Source organism: Ammospiza caudacuta, chromosome 17, assembly GCF_027887145.1.
Source record: "Ammospiza caudacuta isolate bAmmCau1 chromosome 17, bAmmCau1.pri, whole genome shotgun sequence".
Classification (NCBI taxonomy): Eukaryota; Metazoa; Chordata; class Aves; order Passeriformes; family Passerellidae; genus Ammospiza; species Ammospiza caudacuta.
In genome coordinates, this window is record NC_080609.1 from 2,068,746 (window position 1) to 2,087,876 (window position 19,131).

Here is a 19,131-nt window from a genome sequence, read left to right on the forward strand (position 1 = left end):
TAATGAGACACACACACACACACACACACACACACACACACACACACATACACACAATTACCTTTTTTTGGACCTGCTGTAGGAGTAAATCCAGCATTAATAGCCCAAAACATCAGGTATCATCCCTGATTTGATGAAGTTGCTTATCTAAGCAAAACCCTGCAGGAACCAACCTCATTACTCACAGCAAAGCTCTTCCCCCACACCCTGATTAGTGTTTCTTTGAATTTGCCAGTTCCAAAAAAAACCCCACAGATTAAAACAAAAAGATAAAAAAAGAGCAGACATTTGTTTTCTCGATTTGAGTGCTCAGATGGCTTCCCATGGGACCTGTCCCCAGGCAGCTCAGGACACCTGGGCCCTGGGGAGTGGCACATGCAAAGAGCAGTGGGGCTCCTGGAGACAGGAATCACCCATCCCAAAGGCAAGGGGCAGCCCAGAGGGACAGGAGAAGACTCGAGTGGAGCCATGACTGCCGTGGTTCCCTCTGGAGCAGCTGAGAGCTCCCAGCCCTGTCCTCTGCTGGGACAGGACCTGGCTCCACCCTCATGGGAACAGATATATCCAAAGATAACGGGTTTGACAGGGCCCCAGCTCCAGAACAGCAGCTCATGATTGCAAACATCCTCCCCAGGGCCTGATTACCCCTGAGAGTAATGAGTTGCAATAAGCAGTGCTGGACCAGTAAAGCAGCCCTGCCCTGAGCAATCAAGCAGCCTGGGAATACACACACCAAAGTCTGCTGATAAAAGTGCTGTTAATTCCCAAACCATCCACTCCTTGGCTGCCAAGTTACTCACTGTGTTTGCCTGGGTGGTTTTCCTCCCAGCAGAGCACTGACAGTGATCTGAGCCTGGCTGCAGCCTCCAGGCACTGCAGGATCCTCCTGCAGCTCAGCACAGCTGGAGGAAGGGGAATCTTTTCTCTCCAAATACAACTCAGCCCCCCAAAGTCCCAACAAAGCTCAACAGATTAAAATGTACCAATTTGTGAGTATCAGAGTGTGAAAAAATGGTCATTACACCCATCATGTGTGAGGCAGGGGCTCTGGGGTCTGGCCTGCCTCCCCCAGCCCAGGCTGGCACCATCATCTTCCTCTCCCTGTGCCAGGCCCTGCAGCACCATCCCTGCTCCAGATAACGAGCTCCAGCACGGAGGGAGAGCTCAGCAGTGCAACCTCCCTCCAGCCTCTGCCAGCATTTCTCTGATCCCACAGCTGGGTCTAGCACAGGAGGTCTCATTCTCCTCAGGCACCCAACCTCTGTGGCTCTGTGAAGCTGCACATCAGCTCTAGTGACCTGTCACCACTTCACACCACACAAGTAAAAACCAAATCAAATCCAAAAACCAAATCAAAGAAAGAAGCAACGAAAGAGAGAAAATTATTTTGTTTCTTTTTCGCTCACCTATGAGCCAGAAAGCCAAGTCACACCAATGAAATCTGTGGGCAAGAGCCAGCAGGATGTGTGACTGCTGAGCCTCCAGCATCCCCTGCTGCAGCAGAGGGAACCCAGGACCCAGGGAGGGCTGGGGGCCAGGCAGGCCACGAGCCCTGCACAAGGGACACTGGACAGGCACTCTCACCTCTGCCCAGCCTGGCACAGCACACCAAAGCCCCAGGAGCTGAGCAGCAATGCCAGGCACAGCACCAGGGCCAAACCCAGCAGCAGCCGTGGCACAGCGGGGCTGGCACAGGGACGTGGCACAGGGACTGTGCTGCTGGCACTGCTGCTGGCACTGCTGCCATCCTGCATGGGCTGTGCTGGCACACAGGGCCAGGCTCAGAGCTGGCAGGAGCCGAGCTGTTAACCAAGAGTTGTTAACCATTTAAAGCAGACTGTAACCAAAGAAAAGCCACGTCCCTGTTCAAAACTGACCAGCAGCAGTGTGAAAGAACAGCCCTGTCCTTGCAGGCCCAGCCATTGCAGCTCTGAACTCTCCCCACACCCAGCTCACAGAGCAAGATAAGCTGCAATGCATTGTTAATGCACTGCATAGTTACAGCTGTACAGGTGCATGCATTGATTCACTCCATGCACATCTCCTGGGAGCCCAGAGAATGCTCACCAGCTCCCATCCCAGTCTGACTTACAGCCCAGAGCTGATCCAGGCACAGAGGGACACTGCAGCTCTTCAGCATTCTGGTGGGAGTGCCTCCAGCAGGAGCCATGGGGAGACTTTGGCTTTCCTCTAGGCATCTTAATTCATTTCAGTGTGCTTCCCAATGCTGGCACTGGAGGCAAAATCCACACTAGGAACTTGCCAAGACTCTCAGCACTGCCATGGCTCCCAGCAGCTGCCTGCAGCCAGGGCCAGGGAGCCCCCAGGGCAGGGCTGGGTGCTGGCAGTGCTCAGGCCATGTCCTGCCAGCCTCCAGCAGCTCACCCTGAGCCTTCTCTAGACAAAGGGCCAAGCCCCAAACCCCAGGCACGGGCACTGCTCTGCTCTGGGTGCACACACACATCTGCGCTGGGAAAGCCTCACCAGCACTCCATGAACGAGGCCACGTCCCTCTGAGCTGCTCTCCCACCCAGCTCTCCTCATCCAGCTCCCCATGCTGAGCCAAGAGCACAAGGACAGCCAAAGCTCCCACAGGACAGCCACCACCCATGGCAGTGTCCCCTGTGAGCACAGCAGTGTCCCCTGTGAGAGCACAGCAGTGTCCCCAGTGAGAGCACAGCAGTGTCCCCTGTGAGCACACCCAGTGTCCCCAGTGAGAGCACAGCAGTGTCCCCTGTGAGAGCACAGCAGTGTCCCCTGTGAGAGCACACCCAGTGTCCCCTGTGGGAGCACACCCAGTGTCCCCTGTGAGCACACCCAGTGTCCCCTGTGAGAGCACACCCAGTGTCCCCTGTGGGAGCACACCCAGTGTCCCCTGTGAGAGCACACCCAGTGTCCCCTGTGAGAGCACAGCAGTGTCCCCTGTGGGAGCACACCCAGTGTCCCCTGTGGGAGCACAGCAGTGTCCCCTGTGGGAGCACACCCAGTGTCCCCTGTGAGCACACTCAGTGTCCCCTGTGAGCACACCCAGTGTCCCCTGTGGGAGCACAGCAGTGTCCCCTGTGAGAGGCACAGCCAATGTCCCCTGTGAGCATACCCAGTGTCCCTTGTGGGAGCACACCCAGTGTCCCCTGTGGGAGCACAGCCTCCATGGGGAGGGCAGGAGTGGCTGCCTCAGGAAGCACAGTACCCAAAGCACTCCACATCCACCCTCACTGCCAGGACATGCTCAGTGCCCCCAGGAGGGGCAATTCCTGGGCCAGTTTGGATTACCTGGCCAGCTCTCAGTGTTTCTGTGCAGGGACAGCCCTGGTTGAAGTTAGGGAAGAAGGTAAAAGTGGTTTCCCCTTGCTGAGCCCCAGAGCCTGCCCAGCTCCTCTGGGCCCCTCTGCACACCCCAGAGGGAGCAGAGCAGGACTCCTGTCCTGAGGAAGGGGGCACAGAGGGGTGACACCACCTGCCCAGGCAGGCAGGGTCACTGTGCCTCTCCCAGGTGCCCTGTCCACTGATGCCCACCAGCTCCAGCCATGCACAGGAGGGTTGCAGCAAGGAAAAGCAGGACAGCTGGGCTGGGTTTGAGCTCCAGCAGCTCCAGCTGTTTGTCCTCTGCCACCACACTTCTAAGGATCTCTCCTGGAGCACACTCACCTTCTCCTCCTCTCTTCCAAGTCCACCTCCATGTGCTGAAAGCTGCCCCAGTGCCCAAGCCTGGCTCCAAGCTGGTGCCAGCCTGAGGCTGTGCCAGGCACAGAGACTCCCTGGGGCTCAGAGGGTGAGGAAGAGCCCAGCAAACCAAGCACAGAGAGGGCAGGGCTGGTTTTGACCTCCCCACTTCTGACAAATCTAACAGCACACCCCTGCTGCAAGAGGAGATCACATTGCACACCAAAACCCCTTCTAACCTAGAAGTTATTTCCAAGGCATGTACAGGGGACAATGCCACAGTTACAGGCCAATCTTCAGATCTAAGAAGATCCTACTGCATTTTGCACCTCCGCTGATGCATTCCTAGAGAGACAGCAGTTAAAAGAAGTTGCAAATCTTATTTGCACCATCATTAGAGGGAGGAAAAGGAGATTAAGAAGATCTGATAAGATTAAGTGCTGTTAGCCTCAAGCAAACCTCAAAATTAAGTCCCGAGGTAAGAAGAACAAAGTAATTACCTCCCTGAGAAGCTTTTCTGCTCCCCACGAGGAGAACATTCCCATCAGGCCTGGGTGTGCTCAGGGGAAATGCTCTTTGATGCACTCAGTGATACCAAGGTAGGGCAGGGCAAGCCCACTGCAAACCTTGCACAGCCTCTGCACGATGCTCACAGCTGCAGCTGCCATCCTTCCCCAGGCCAGGGGAGGGATCCACAGGGGCTTGGGGCTTTCCTTTCTGATAGCTGCAGCTCCTGGAGCCCTGCTGGATGCAGCCTGCCCAGAGGCCTGGGCAAGGGTACAGAGAGTCACCAGACAGTGATGAGACTTTTAGGCAAGTTGTGTCACCAGTGCAGCCAGGAATGTCTCTGCCTGGAGGGTAAATCCATCCAGTGACCTTCGTGAGTCACTGCCTGCTGACTCACTCCCTTGGGCAGCCTGGGCTGAGCTGTAGGCAAGGAGATGTCATGGTGACAAGGACTCGGTGACTGTCCCCCAACACAGGAGCCTTGCAGGTTCTCCAGGATGGCAGGAGCCTGTTTGCAACAGCAATCAGCCCCCCTGTGCTCTCCTGCACTCCCTCCCACCTCCTCATGCCCCAGGCCATCATCACAGGGCAGGGACTTGCTCTGCTCTTGTGCCAGGACAGCTCCAGCACAGCCAGGGAAGGGGAGTCACTGTGCAATGTGCCAAGGAGTCAGGTGGACAGGAGCAAAAGGCCACGGTGCAGCACAAAGCAGAGAACTCAGAGCCAGAGCAGCAGCCAGCCCCCAGGCACACCCCTGAGCTGCTGCACGGCAGCCTGTGCCACACCAGGCACGTTCCCTGGCACCTGCAGGGCACACCTGGGGTGCCCTCTGCCATCACTGCCTCAGCCCCACCAGCAGGGCATAGGGATGCAAGGCTGGGCTGGGCACAGAGAGGCAAGGCTGGCACAGGGATGCAGGCTGGGCACAGGGATGAAGGGCTGGGCACAGGGATGCAGGGCTGGGCACAGGGATGCAGGGCTGGGCACAGGGAGGCAAGGCTGGGCTGGGCACAGGGATGCAGGGCTGGGCACAGGGATGCAGGCTGGGCACAGGGATGCAGGGCTGGGCACAGGGATGCAAGGCAGGGCTGGGCACAGGGATGCAGGCTGGGCACAGGGAGGCAAGGCTGGGCTGGGCACAGGGATGCAGGCTAGGCACAGGGATGAGGGGCTGGGCACAGGGAGGCAGGACTGGCACAGGGATGCAGGCTGGGCACAGGGATGCAGGCTGGGCACAGGGATGCAGGCTGGGCACAGGGAGGCAAGGCAGGGCTGGGCACAGGGTGGTAAGGCTGGGCACAGGGATGCAGGCTGGGCACAGGGATGCAGGCTGGGCACAGGGATGAAGGGCTGGGCACAGGGATGCAGGCTGGGCACAGGGATGCAAGGCAGGGCTGGGCCAGCTCCTTCCCCCTCACAAACACAAAGATCTCCTCACAGGAGCCATGTGAAAGGGTCGGTGTCAGGGCTTGCTCTGGGAGCATCACACAGGGTCACAGCTCTAATATTAGAGCACAGATGATGACAGGGAAGCAGGGAAGGAACAATAAAAGAACCATATAAATAGCAGCATTGTGCTTACTGGGTTTCACAGGGCATCTGATGTCAAATGGGATCGCTCACTCAGAGATGAAGTCTCTAATTGATTCCCATCTGACAGTTTCTTATCCAGCACTTGTTCACCGGCCAAACAAGCTGAGTAAATATGCTTTGTTCTACCATTAAAGCAGTGACAAATCATTGGCTTGCAGCAAACCCAGTGTAAACAGCATCCTTCCCCTGGGCCAGATCTCCTCCTGTTCCCCTGGCACCCTCCCACTGCTGTGCTGCCCTCGGATGCTCTGCCAGCCCCTTCCTGGCCTGTGTGATGGGGACAAGCACACACTTGGCTTTGGGAAGAGAAGCTGCTCTCTCCAGGGGGTTTGGGCTCCAAAACACCTTTGCAGATCTCAAGGGAAACTTGCTGCAGCCCAGAACATGCATTTCAAACCAGAGACATCCAATCTACAGCCTAGAAACAAGAGTCCTTACAGGAGGCAGACCCTGATCTGAGCAGAGCCAGCTTAGCCTGGCAGTGCCACAGACACATTTTATGGTCAAGCAGAATTCAAGACAGACTGGAGATGTTCTTGCTCTAGACACGTTTGTCCTGACCTTTGGAGTGGCCCCAGAAGATTCCAGCACCCCAAAGACCATCAGGAACTGTCAGGTTTTCTGCTCTTTTTCTATAAAGAGGCTGCTTAGGGAGATTACAGAAGCCTGGGTGCTCCATGGTGCATTCCTGGCATCCACAGCTATGGGATGAGGTATGACAGTGGATATATCCCAGGTGAGTCCTTTTTGGATCCAGCTATAGACCTGCTGGCCAAGATTGTGCCTAGTGCCTTCCAAATGAGCCACCTGCCCCCCAAGGTCCAGGCCCTTGTTACCTGCCTGGGGAGCAGCACCTCCCTTCATCCATTTTCCATTAACTACCCCTGAGTTTCACTGCCAGTTCCTGGGTTTTGTATAGAGATGAGGTGAGCAACAGTCACACCTTCCTCTGACTCAGAGCCTTCATGATTCTGTAAGCCTGGACCAGGTTTTCATTCCATTCTCATTCAATCAAAGCACATTTTTTTTCTCTCCTGTTCCAGACTGCTGATGGAGCCCCCACAGCAGTGCTGAGGTGTCACCACCACAGACTTCTCCATCCCTGACACTCCAAAGGTGACACACAGCTGACCCTTTGCCTTCCATCACCCAACTCCTTTCCAGCACCTGAAAGACCCCTCTTAGAAACACAGAGTTGTTAAGGTTGGAAAGGACATTTAAGATCACCAAACCCACCAAGCACCACCACCATGTTCACCTCATGTTGGTGTGCTGGAGCACCAGCAGTGAGAAACAGCTCAGCTGAATCCTGCAGGGATTCATGGAGCCAAGGGTGCTGCTCACCCAGGAGAGCACCTTTCCAGGTGCATCCCACCACCCAGCCAGCACCTGGACCATCAGCACACACCAGGCTTCATGGAAAAGCCAGCTGGTGGCACCTGAGGGAGTGCTGAACACATTGTACCTCCTGCTGTCCAGCTGCTGGCTGGATCAGGCTCAGTCTCTCAATTTTTCCACACTGGGGGTGCAGCATCCCTCAGTGCAAAGCTCCTGGCTCACTCTCCTGCTGCTGTGACCAAGAGCAAAGCCACAGTTTGGCCAAACAGCCATCACCCACGCCAACAGGAGAGCAGCAAATGACACAAACCCTGCTGCCTCAGGTCATGCCAAGCATTGCTGCAGCAGCAGCTTCACCAGGAGGTTTGGCTTAAACACCCTGGGATCCCAGGGTAAGCTACATCTTTGCTTCTCAACATTTGTTAAACCTCAAATGGAGGAAATCCAAAGAAAGGGAAAAAAAACCCTCAATATTTTTCAAACATGATCGCTGAGAGACCTTGTGGTTTTGTGAAGGGGCCACTCAAAGTATATATTGCTTTTCAAACCCAGATGAGAATCACTGCCACAACAAGAGTCTTTTTTCAATTTTGGGCCCAGTGAGGAGTAGGGAGTAGTGGGTGAGGGTAGAAATTTAGTGCACATATTTGCTGTAGGGGCTGACAGGCCTTAAAAGGTGCCTGTCAAGGGACACACCTGAAAACATGTGAGGAAGCAAAAGTATAAAATCCTACCTGAGCTCTACTCTAGGATGTTTCCTAAATGTTGAGCTTAGTGCTGAAGTTTGGAATTTTCCTTAGCAAAGCTGGAATCACACATTCATCGCAGAACTGCAGAGGAAGAGGAACTGAGAGCCCAGCAGGAAGGGGTGGCTGTAACCAACCAGGATGAACAGCACCCCTGGAGCTGCACACAGAGGATCTGTTTTCCTCCCAAATCCACTCACAAATGCTCTGACCAGGGCACCCCCAGGTGGTGCCAGACCCATGCCCTCAGCAGAAAGCTCATGAGGGAGTGCCACAGCCACAAGGTCATCCTGCAGGAGTGACTCCCAGCCCCTGCTCTGGAGGACTGCAATGCTCTGTCCCCTGAAAACATTGTTGTCATCATCTGGAAAACAGAGGAATAATATAATCACATGTTTCTGATATCTCTGTTTACAACTACATTTCCAAGTCCTCCCCAGAAAACATCTCTTGGGAACATTTCTGTAAGCATAGCTTAGCTGGAAAACCTTGGGCTCTGGCTCGGAGATTACAGCAAATCCACCTCACGTGGCTCCCAGTGAACTGGGAACAAGTGACAGCTTGGGGCTCAGCTGAGAGCTCAAACAGGAGAAGGGGAGAGAAAGTGGGAACATCCTCAGATGCACTTAGCTGGTCACAGACTCCTGGTTTAGCACATCCTGAGCTCATTGTTTTACACACATGGCAAATATTCCAGGTCAAAAACCACTCAAGTCTATGGCAAGACCTTACCCCTCAACTCTGCTGCCACTGGACTTGGCCTCAGGCAATTCCTCTGATTCTGCCAAACCAAGTTACTCACACTGAAACCTTTATTCCAGGATCAGACCTGCTGCAATTGTCACTTCTGCAGGAGAATTCCTAGTTATGTTTGAATTTTAGCGTCCCAACAAAAAGGAGAGTTTGTGATCCTTTAAGCAGTGTTCCCTGCTCAGGGTTTGAAGGATACTCTTCATGTTTCCAGTATGGGTGGAGGTAAGATTTACAGTGTCCTTAAACTGTCCACTTCCCTGCCTTTAAATGCCTGGGGTGTATGAATGAGGCAGCACAGCCAAACCACCATCCCTCAGAACCCCCACAGGAACTCCCCATCTCACCCCTGCTTGGGGCAGACATGGAAACATTTCTTCCAAGTCTCCAAAAGGTGGGAGGGAGTTCACAGTAGCTGATGTGTCAGTCAGTGAACAACAGCACTGAAACCCAAAATCCTGGGGCTCCAACCTGAGGTGCTCCTGATGTTGGAAGCAGCACCCTGAGACCCATGGGGAGCCAGCACCTCACCTGCCCCTCCAGCCAACACTGTCAAAGATGGACCTTTCTCCTGTGCTGTCCATGACAGAGAAGCAGACTTGACTTCCAAACACCTTACACCATCCCTGCCCTAGGGAACGGGTCTGTCCTGTACCACATCACGCCACCCTCTATATGGACACATTCCTACTAACTCCTCCGTATTTCTACTCACTATTTCTGTCCAACCAGGCCCAAAGGACGGTCCAGAAGGACAGAAGTCCCTGCACAAGGTCCCAAAGCACTTGGCCAAGCCATGGGATTTCAGTGAACTCCACACAGGGCCGCAGTATCAGCCCCTGGGCAAAGGGTTTAGAGCCCATGGCCTGTGCCCACCTCCACCCCGGGCAGATCCTGGTGCCAGGCACACTGAGAGAGTCCCAGGTGTGAGGCACAGGATGGGCAGAGGTGACAGGGCCCCAAATTCCCTGGCTGTGAAAGATCAGCCTTGCCCCTCTGCCAAGCAGTTCAAGATCTAAACCTGAAAAGCAGAGCAATAAGGGACCACAGGCAACACGAAACCTCAAGTTTCACCCAGCTCTCTTCCCAGGGAACTGCAAATATTTGCAGTGTTTTATCCAATATCCCTCTGTGTTTGCCCAGTGCCCAAAGATAAACGAACAGGTCACGTACACTTAAGATATAAAGATTTTATAAGACTTCAGCACAAACACCAGCGAGGCTCTGTTGCCACAGGGAAACAATTGGCATCCGTGGGCAGCCAGGGACCCCGAGTGCTGGAGCCTTGCCAGCCCCAGGGATGGATGTTCAGATCACATTCACCAGTTTGTCCATGTCAATGCCCACTGTCCCCTGTCCCCAGCAGAAGCCACCCCAGGGGACTGAGCCAGCATGGGCACAGCCATGGCTGGAGGTGAGTGCACTTTCAGGAGGTAAGATTTGCTGCAAGCACCTCTGGGAGCCTCTTCCAAAACCTCCACAAATGCAAGATAACAGCATGTTCTTGAGCTTTTTGCACTGAAGATGACACAAGGGTTGTGACCCTCATGTTCAGTTTGTGTGACCACCCCAGAGCCAGGTCTGTATCTCCACACAGGCAGGCAATGCATCACCAACAGCAACATCCATTCCCTCTTCATGCTCCTTTTTCTGCTCTGTTTCTCCTAGAAATGCTCCTGACCAATCCTAGCAGCCCAGTTTCCAAGCTTTGGCTCCCTCTCCCCTACAGCCTGTTTTCAATCATGTGTTAAAAGGGCAAGCAATGCAGAAACAAATCTGCACTAAAGGTCAGCAGCTTCCCCCACCCTGCAAGGCTGAAGGAAAGCCCCTCTGGCCCCAGCAGAGCAGAGTCCCTGATCCAGCCCCAGCCATCTCTCCCTCGCCCACCTCAGGCCCAGAACAGCTGGGCAAGGCCAGGACCAGATGAGTTATGGCCAGAACTGGGTGCTACCAGCCCTTGCCATTGCCACACTGGGAGATGTCACTCCAGAGCATCACCACCACAGTTCTGAACAGAACATCATCTCTACAGTTCTGTTTCTCTATTTTTCTGGACATTGTGAGCTCCCAAAACTGCTCACCAGCATCACACCAGCACTCTGTGCTGGTCCAGCCTCACCTCGAGTCCTGGGGGCAAGTTTTGGGTGCCACAATATCAGAAGGACCTAAACAGGAAAACATCCAAAGAAGGGACATGAGGATGGTGAAGGATCTGGAGCGGCCATAGGAGGAGCAGCTGAGGGCTTCTTCAGCCTGCAGGAGACTGAGGGCAGACTTCATCAGGGTCTGCAGCTTCAATCTCTGTGACCAGGGACAGGGCCCAGGGAATGGCTGGAGCTGTGTCAGGGCAGGGTCAGGTTGGAGATCAGGAAAGGTTCTTCCCCCAGAGGGTGCTGGCACTGCCCAGGCTCCCCAGGGAATGGGCACAGCCCCGGGGCTGCCAGAGCTCCAAGAGAGCTTGGACAGGGATGCCAGGCATGGACAGGGTGGGATTGTTGGGGGGTCTGTGCAGGGACAGGGGCTGGGCTGGATGATCCAGGATGGGATGATGTGCCCAGTCCATCTGGAGTGCTTTGCTGAAGGAGCAGCTGCTCTGGCAGCCCCTTCCAGCATCTCTCCCCCTCCTGCAAGGTCTTCTCTGCTACACTGCCATCACTGTCATTTCAGAGACAACAACTGACCACAAAAATAAAAAGCAAGGGCACTGCTGCCAACTCTCCTGCTTCCCCAAACCCCCCTTGTGGGCTGAGGAAATAACAAGTTCACCCTTAAGGCCTGCCCTTCATCCCAGTAAATTTGCTCTTCCCAGACAGAAACCCCTCAGTCCCAGGTACCACAGCTGCCAGACAGAGGCAGAGAACAGGAAAGCTGGATGGTGACCATGGTGAAGCCCCTGCCAGGCCCTGCACTGTGAGATAAGGAGCTGGGAACAGAACAAGCAAAGCTTCCCACCAGAGCAGGGCCATCGACACCAATCCGGAAGGGCAGGCTTGGATCTGGACTCAGAGACACCCATGGGTCCCCACATCTTGGGAGCACACAGGGAAAGGAAGCTGGGCTATTTTTTCCCCCCTTCTCAGAAGATTTGGCTCCATCTGAAGTCAGCCTCACAAGGTCAATGCTCTGGCAGGGACTGGGAAACTTCCGAGATGATTCTGTTGTTTTAATTTTGTAACATTGCAGGACTGGCTCAAATAATAAGTCCAGTTTTTCTCTGGGTATTCAGCCCCCCAAGCTGGGGACAAGGAGCAGATTGAAGACCCCATCAATTCCAAAAGAGGAAAGAGTCAGCAAAATGCTGCAGCACTCAGACACCCACAAGTTTCTGCACCACATGGGATCCACCCAAGGGTGCTGAGGAGGTGCTGGAAGAACTCACTGAAGCACTTTCCATCATTTACCAGCACTCCTGGCTTACTCAGCTGCCTGGAGGTGCCAGTGTGGTGCCCATCCACAGGAAGAAGAATCTGGGGAACTGCAGGAGTGCCAGTGTGACCTCATGGAGCAGATCATCTCAGGGCAAGCAGGTGGCACGTTCAGGACAGCCAGGGAATCAGGGAATCAGCCAGCACAGGCCCAGGAAAGGCAGGGCCTGCCTGAGCAACCTGGCCTCCTTCTGTGCCAGGGTGATCCCTTCAGCTGATGGGTAACAAAAGTGTGTGGATGTGTCTACCTGGACTCAGTAAAGCCTTTGTTACCCACAGCATTCTCCTGGGGAAGGTGGCTGTTCATGGCTTGGACAGGGCACTGCTTGCTGGGTGAGAAATGGGCTGGAGGCCGGGCCCAGAGGGGTGGGGAACAAACCAGTGGTGTTCCCAGGGCTCAGAGATGGGGCCAGGTCTCTTCCAGATCTTTGATGAGCTGGCCAAGAGGGTCCAGGGCACCCTCAGATCACGGGTGACACCAGTTTGGGCAGGGTATTGATCTGCCAGAGGGCAAGACGTCTCTGCAGAGGGATCTGGACAGGCTGCATCCAAGGGCCCAACAACGAAAATCCAACGAGGCTCAGTGCCTGGTCCTGCATTTGGGTCACAACAACCCCATGGGATGCTCTGAGACTGGAACACAGCAGCCAGGACATGCCCAGTGGGGAAGGCCCGGGGGTGCTGCTCAGGTGATGCAGCCGAGTGAGACAGGCGTGCCCAAGTGGGCCAGAAGGGCAGTGCTGGCTGCTCACACAGCTCCAGGGTGGCCAGGGACCCAGGGCAGGACCATTCCCCTGCACTGGGCACTGCTGAGGCACTGCATGACCTGCCCGTGCTCCCTGGGCACTGCAGCAGGGAGCTTTACACTGCCCAGGAAAGATGAAGCTCTGTTCAAACACACAACCACAAACTCAAATTACCACCTCCAAAGGCAAGCCCAAAGCCACAAGATGAGTTTTGTCCCCAGAACTCCCTCCAAGACGAAATAATACGATATCTTGCACTAAACCTGTGGCTCCTGCTGCATTTCCCCCTTGCAGTGGCAGCAGCAGAGCCCCCTCAGTGCACACCCACACACAGACACCAGACCAGCTTCACCACCCTCGTGGCTCGGGGTGGATTTGCACATTTTTATCACATTATGTATGTTTGCCCAATTCATTTCACTACAATGGGAGAAGAGCTGGAAAGCTAAATTAAGCTGCAGAGGCAGGAGTGTTAAAAAAAGATCAAAGGTCCGTCATTTAAAATTAATTAATTCAAGCTTGAACTATTAACATAAATTAACATTTCAAACCACACACAAGAATATACCCCTTTCCAAGTAATTTTGAAGAACCTCTAGTGCTGCAAGATAAGGTAATGGCACATTCCATTCATTTGCAGGATGCACAGCAGTGGTTAACCTCCACTTAATTAGGACTAATTGTAATTTTGTGGGAATAGGGCAAGCACACATTGTAAGAGATCCTCTTGACATTGCACCTCACAGGGAGGGCACAGAGCTCTTTATGCCACCTCTCCCTACACATTATCCATCTGCAGCCCCCATGCAGGCTCAGCTGGAAGAGCAGAGGCATTTCACACAGGGCCACGGCTACCAAGGCAATAGACAGCACAGGACTTCACTTCCACAGCACCCCTGCTATGGGCAAAGGGAAGGCACATGGACCCTTGAACACCAGAGTCACTGAGGAAGGGCTGCAGAGAGCTGCAGGAGCAGCAGCCCATGGCAAATAACAGGCAAAGAGCACACAAAGCCCTGGAGGAACACCAGCACTGAACCCCGATGGAGCTGTGCCACACGTTGCAAGGTGTGACACCTTGAGAGGACGGGAAGGTGAAACCCTCCTGCCCAGGCTCAGAGCCAAACCTGCACCTGCCAGGGGGCCAGGATGGGTCACAGCGTGAGCCCTGTGCCACCCACAGCCCCTCTGCTCTGCCCTCCCTGAGCACAAGGCACATCCCCTCCTCAGCAGCCTCACCCCGAGTCCTCACCCACCAAACCAGTCCTGGGCAGGAGCCAGCACTGAGCTGGAGCCTGGGAAGGCTCCTGGCACCATTGGTGCCTCCAGCTTCACCACCAGCCCTGCTCCAGCCTTCCCCCACGGGCTCTGCCTCCTCCCCAGCCTGGCCCAGCTCCCACAACAGCTCCATGCACACTTCTGCTCTCACCTATGCAAAAACAACACTGTGGGATGCCCTCCTGCTCCATTAACCCAAATTGATGCAAACCATAATTCAAAGGAGTTAAAGACATCCACCCTAAAATTTTTCAAATTTGCCTAAATCTTCTTAAAAGGCTCCAATTCCTGTTCTACCTGAAGCTTCTCTGCAAGTGGCAGGAATTGCTGCAGGGTCACAGAGGCTGCACCCACCTGGGTCAATGCCAGCCCTGAATGTCCCCCAGGAGCCAGGGGACACCCAGGCCTGCCTTCCCTGGGCCTGACCCCCACTGGGACCCACAGCAGCAGCACAGCCTGTGCTCACAGGACACAGCTGCTTCCACTCACACCCAGGGAGAGAGGGAAGGACCAGAGCCTGGAAACCAGAGGTCCCTCTCTGTGGCAGCTGTGTTACAGGTGCCCACAGAAGGTAGATTTTAGAATTTAGAATGAGATGGCATTTAGGGTCCATGCCAGCCCAGAGCAGTGTGTGGTTCTGTGAAGCACTGACCTCCCCACGTGGGCACTGCCAGCCCAGGGAGGGTGCCCTGCACTCAGCATGTGTGCCCTTGGCTTTTCACCCCCTTCAGCCTGAACTGCTCACCCCTGAGGACACCTCCTGCCACCACCAAGCCAAGCAAAGCAGTGACTTCATCGCAGCTTCCTTCACCTAAATTGTCCCAGGAGACCCCGGCGCTGCTTTCCAGCATCCTCCCCACGCAGCTGCACGCCCCCGCTTCCTTCCTCTGCCTCACATCACCTCCCTCAGGCTGCCCTTAGCCTCCAGCCTGCCTGTGTGCTGCAGGACAGCCAAACCAGCCAGGGACAGGGATCCCTCCTCTCCAGGGCTCCCACTCACAACAAGAAACCCCCAGAGGCTCCTCAGGGTCAGTGGGGCTGATGCAGAGCCAAGCTGGGGAGAACAGGCAGGGCAGGATCCTCACCAGCTCAGGGTCAAGCCCAAGAACAGGGAGCAGTGGCATCAGCACTCTCTGCCCTGAGCTTAGGAACTTCTCTGAGGATCAGGCAGAGGCACATTTGCACCCAAACTGCTCTGTCCATCCCCCAAAAAACACGGGATGGCATCAGCATGCCAAGGTGGCGAAGCACAATCAGCCAAGGAAGGAAAATGCCTGCAACATCAACAAAAACCTGGAAATATTTTGGAAAGAGATAGTTTCATTCTGTTTTTCTGTGAGGCACAGCCAAAAAAAAAAAAAAAAAGGTGCTTGAAATAATTGTATTTAAAGCTTTTTGAAGCACCACGTTGCTCAGCCAGCTCCACTAGACAGACACTCCCCAGCACCATCCCCAGCACACTGGTGACATTCCTGAGGGTTCCTCTGGATGTGGCCAGGGCCCAGCAAGTACAATTAAGGCAGACCTAGTTTAAAAACAATAGCACATTGCTTTCGGACTCATCTGGTCGCTTTTACCAAGCCTGTGCTCCCAGCCCTAAAATAATCTATCAGCAAGAGTATCTCCATTGATTTGGAGGGACTTCAGCTCAGCACACAAACTGTAACATCCACCTGCCCTCTCACAGGCCAAAACTGTTCTTGAGATCATGCTTTTGTCCTCAAAGCACTCCCCATGATTCAGGCAGGCTGCTATCCCTCACAGAGCCATGGAATGGTGGGAAGGGACCTTTAGGACCATCCCATCCCACCCCTGCCATGGCAGGGACACCTCCCACTGTCCCAGGCTGCTCCCAGCCCTGCCCAGCCTGGCCTTGGGCACTGCCAGGGATGCAGGGGCAGCCACAGCTGCTCTGGGCACCCTGTGCCAGGGCCTGCCCACCCTCACAGGGAACAATTCCCAATTCCCAATATCCCATCCATCCCTGCCCTCTGGCAGTGGGAGCCATTCCCTGTGTCCTGTCCCTCCATCCCTTGTCCCCAGTCCCTCTGCAGCTCTCCTGGAGCCCCTTCAGGCCCTGGCAGGGGCTCTGAGGTGTCCCTGGAGCTTCTCCTCTCCAGGTGAGCATCCCCAGCTCCATCAGCACTTGGAATGCTCCTTAAGAGCAGAAGGGGCACAGTTTGAATCAACCCAAAACATCAGCATCACACATGGTGCTTGTGACTTCATATTTTCTAAATTTTTAGGTTTGATAATTTTGAACAGCTCCGTTTCTCCCTTAATTGGTGCAATTGTTTTTAACCCTGCTCCTGGAGCCACGTTGCCATGGCTACCCTGCACCAGCCTGGGTGAGCGAGGTGTATTTTTAGAATTGCCAAAATACACATCTCCAACAGAGCCTTTCTGGACAGAGCTCTCCTTGTTCCACGACAGAGGAATTAAGGCATTCAATGGAATTAAAATGTGGGAAATTCAAAACAGATTAAGAGAGAGGCCCGCGGTGCAGCTGGTGCACGGCACGGGGTGGTGCCTGGGGCTGGGCTGGGGACAGGAAAGGGGACAGGGCTGGGGCTGGGGACAGGGCTGGGGACAGGAACGGGGACAGGGCTGGGGACAGGGCTGGGGACAGGAAAGGGGACAGGAAAGGGGACAGGAAAGGGGCTGGGCACAGGAATGGGGACAGGGCTGGGGCTGGGGCTGGGGACAGGGCTGGGGACAGGAACGGGGACAGGGCTGGGGCTGGGCTGGGGACAGGAACGGGGACAGGGCTGGGGCTGGGCTGGGGACAGGGCTGGGGACAGGGCTGAGGCTGCACCTCCCCAGGACACCGTGGGACAGCCCAGGGACCAGGTGCTGCCATGGATGGAACCCACGTGGGCTCCATGGGTCAGCAGGGAAGAGCTGCTCAGGGCCCATGGGGCTGTGCCTGAGGAGAGCTCAGGGCTGGGGGACAGACAGACACAGGTGACATTGTGGGGGTGTCAATAGAGCACCTGCTCAGGGCACAGCAGTTGAGACATTCTGGCAAATGGCAGAGGTCCTGTGTTGGCAGACCCTGATCCTCACCCAAATGTGTGCTGGAGGAGCAGCACAGTGGGACTCAGGAGGCATCTGGGAGCACTGGTGACAGCTCCCTGACACAGGAGAGAGGGGACAGCACAAAGAGACACCTGCTGGGCCTCACTGCCCATGAGGAAGGACTGCTGAGGGACATGAAGGCCTTGAGCAGCCTTGGCTGCAGCCCCACAGGTGTGGGGACACTGATGGAGCAGCAGCCCCAGCAGGTCCCTGTGAATTCCTGACAGTGACACTGGGCTGGCCATGGCCAGGCAAACCCTGAGGTGCAGAGATCCATCCCTCAGACTGCCCAGCTCCAGCACTCCTGGCACCCCTCCAGAGTGTCCCTGCCCAGCAGAGCTCCCTCAGCTTCAGGGCAGAAAACACAGCTGGGCTGAGCCACAAGAAAACACCAGGAAGGAAATGGAAAGTGTAGCAAAGATTAACACCATTTTCCCTGAAGTCAGCAATAAGGGGAGGGAAAGGTGGGGGCTCCAGCATCAACGTGTCCTTTAGCAGGAATGAACCACCTCAAAGAAGCTGCTGAGCTGTGGCACCATGAGCTGACCCAGGTTCCTGCGAGGACCCATCAGGGACAAGGGACAGCACAGCCAGAGGAGGCCACGGTGCCAGCAAGAGCCATCCCCTGCTCCAGCCCTGTGATGCTGCAGCTCTGCTGTCCCTGCACTGCACCCCCAGGGAGCTGCAGGCAGAGGCTGGAGAGAACCAAAGAACCTTTCACCTCCAGCGTGGCTGGGATGGCTGAGCTCAGCCTGGGTTTGGATCAGAAGCTGCACTCAGACTCAGCTCACAGGTACAGGACTGGAGAGAGACCGAGGGCACAGCAGGTCCTGGGGGGGCACAGCAGGTCCTGGGGGGGCACAGCAGGTCCTGGGGGGGCACAGCCCACCCTGAGGGAGGCACAGGAGAGGGTCTCCATCAGCACAGCCCTGCTCTTGCTGGGCAGCAGCTGCACATGCAGAACCATCCACCTGCAAGGGAAGGCATGGCCTGCTGACAGCCATTGCCCCTGAGCCTGGGCACCACCACTGCAGGGGCTCTCAGCACCCTGGCCACCCACCCTGGTGGCCACAGGCTGTCTGTTCAGGAACACACCAATGACATCAGGAAACACAAAACAAAAAATGAAGAGAATATTCTAGAGGTGCAAATACCCAGGAGCGAATCTTCTGGTTTACAGAGCAGCTGTGTTTGAGAGCTCCTAGGGTCTTGAAAATTTACATAGACTAGAGAAAAGAATAGCTCAGAGAGACATTTACATGCTGTAAGTCAAATAGAATCATAAACACGAAGACAACAGCAGAGTCCAAAGATGTTCCTGCTGCTAAAGCCTCTCTGAATCCCCCTGCAGCCACTCTTCCCACAGGAGCCATGCCATGGACCATGACTGCTCCTGGCTGAAGCTGGGCTCTGCCAGCAGCACTCCAGGGGCACTGTGCAGCTGGAGAGATGCCCTCTCAAAAATCATCTGCACAATTCATTTCAGAGTCAGAGCAGTCTGCCAGCAGCTCCAGTCATGCTGTCCCATCCCTTTCACAGGGACATGAGTAATTATTGAGCACTCTAGCTACTAAAACTGATTACAGCAAAACAAACTAATTTTGTTGCAAGGCAATGCTGTGACCTCGCTAACGATGGTAGCAATGGGCTAACAATATTTCTCCCTTACACAGCGATGTCTTTCATTAGCGCTCAAGCTGTTTTGTAAAGGAGCTTAGTGCATTCCTATAAACTCATTTGCATAGGAGGAGACCCAAGCCAACACCCGCATATGCAGAGGCTGCTCGCTGGGAAGCAATCTGGATTGAGAGCTTGGAGAAGCATCACCCTGCAGCCAGGAACGATAAACCGAGGAGCAGGGCCGGTGTGGGGGCAGCCCTGCCCTCCCTGCCTCTTCAAAGCTGCTGCATCCCAGCCAGACCTGCACAGCAGCTTTGCTCCTCCTGCATCACAAACCTGCACCTCTCATCTCGTCCTTGTGAAGGCGGAGAACAACTCTGGGCATCC

The 19,131-nt window shown here is 55.0% G+C and overlaps 2 protein-coding genes across 2 annotated transcripts in view; one reads left to right on the plus strand and one right to left on the minus strand.

Annotated features, from left to right (window-relative positions):
- The window catches only part of LOC131565411 (ankyrin repeat and fibronectin type-III domain-containing protein 1-like), a 248,395-nt gene that overhangs the window by 223,494 nt on the left and 5,770 nt on the right, over window positions 1-19,131 (minus strand). The window lies entirely within an intron of this gene.
- The window catches only part of TEDC2 (tubulin epsilon and delta complex 2), a 36,288-nt gene continuing 29,582 nt past the window's right edge, over window positions 12,426-19,131 (plus strand). Inside the window, exon 1 of the mRNA XM_058816279.1 lies at window positions 12,426-12,494. Coding sequence (XP_058672262.1) covers window positions 12,426-12,494 — 69 coding nt within the window. The remainder of the gene's footprint in view (window positions 12,495-19,131) is intronic.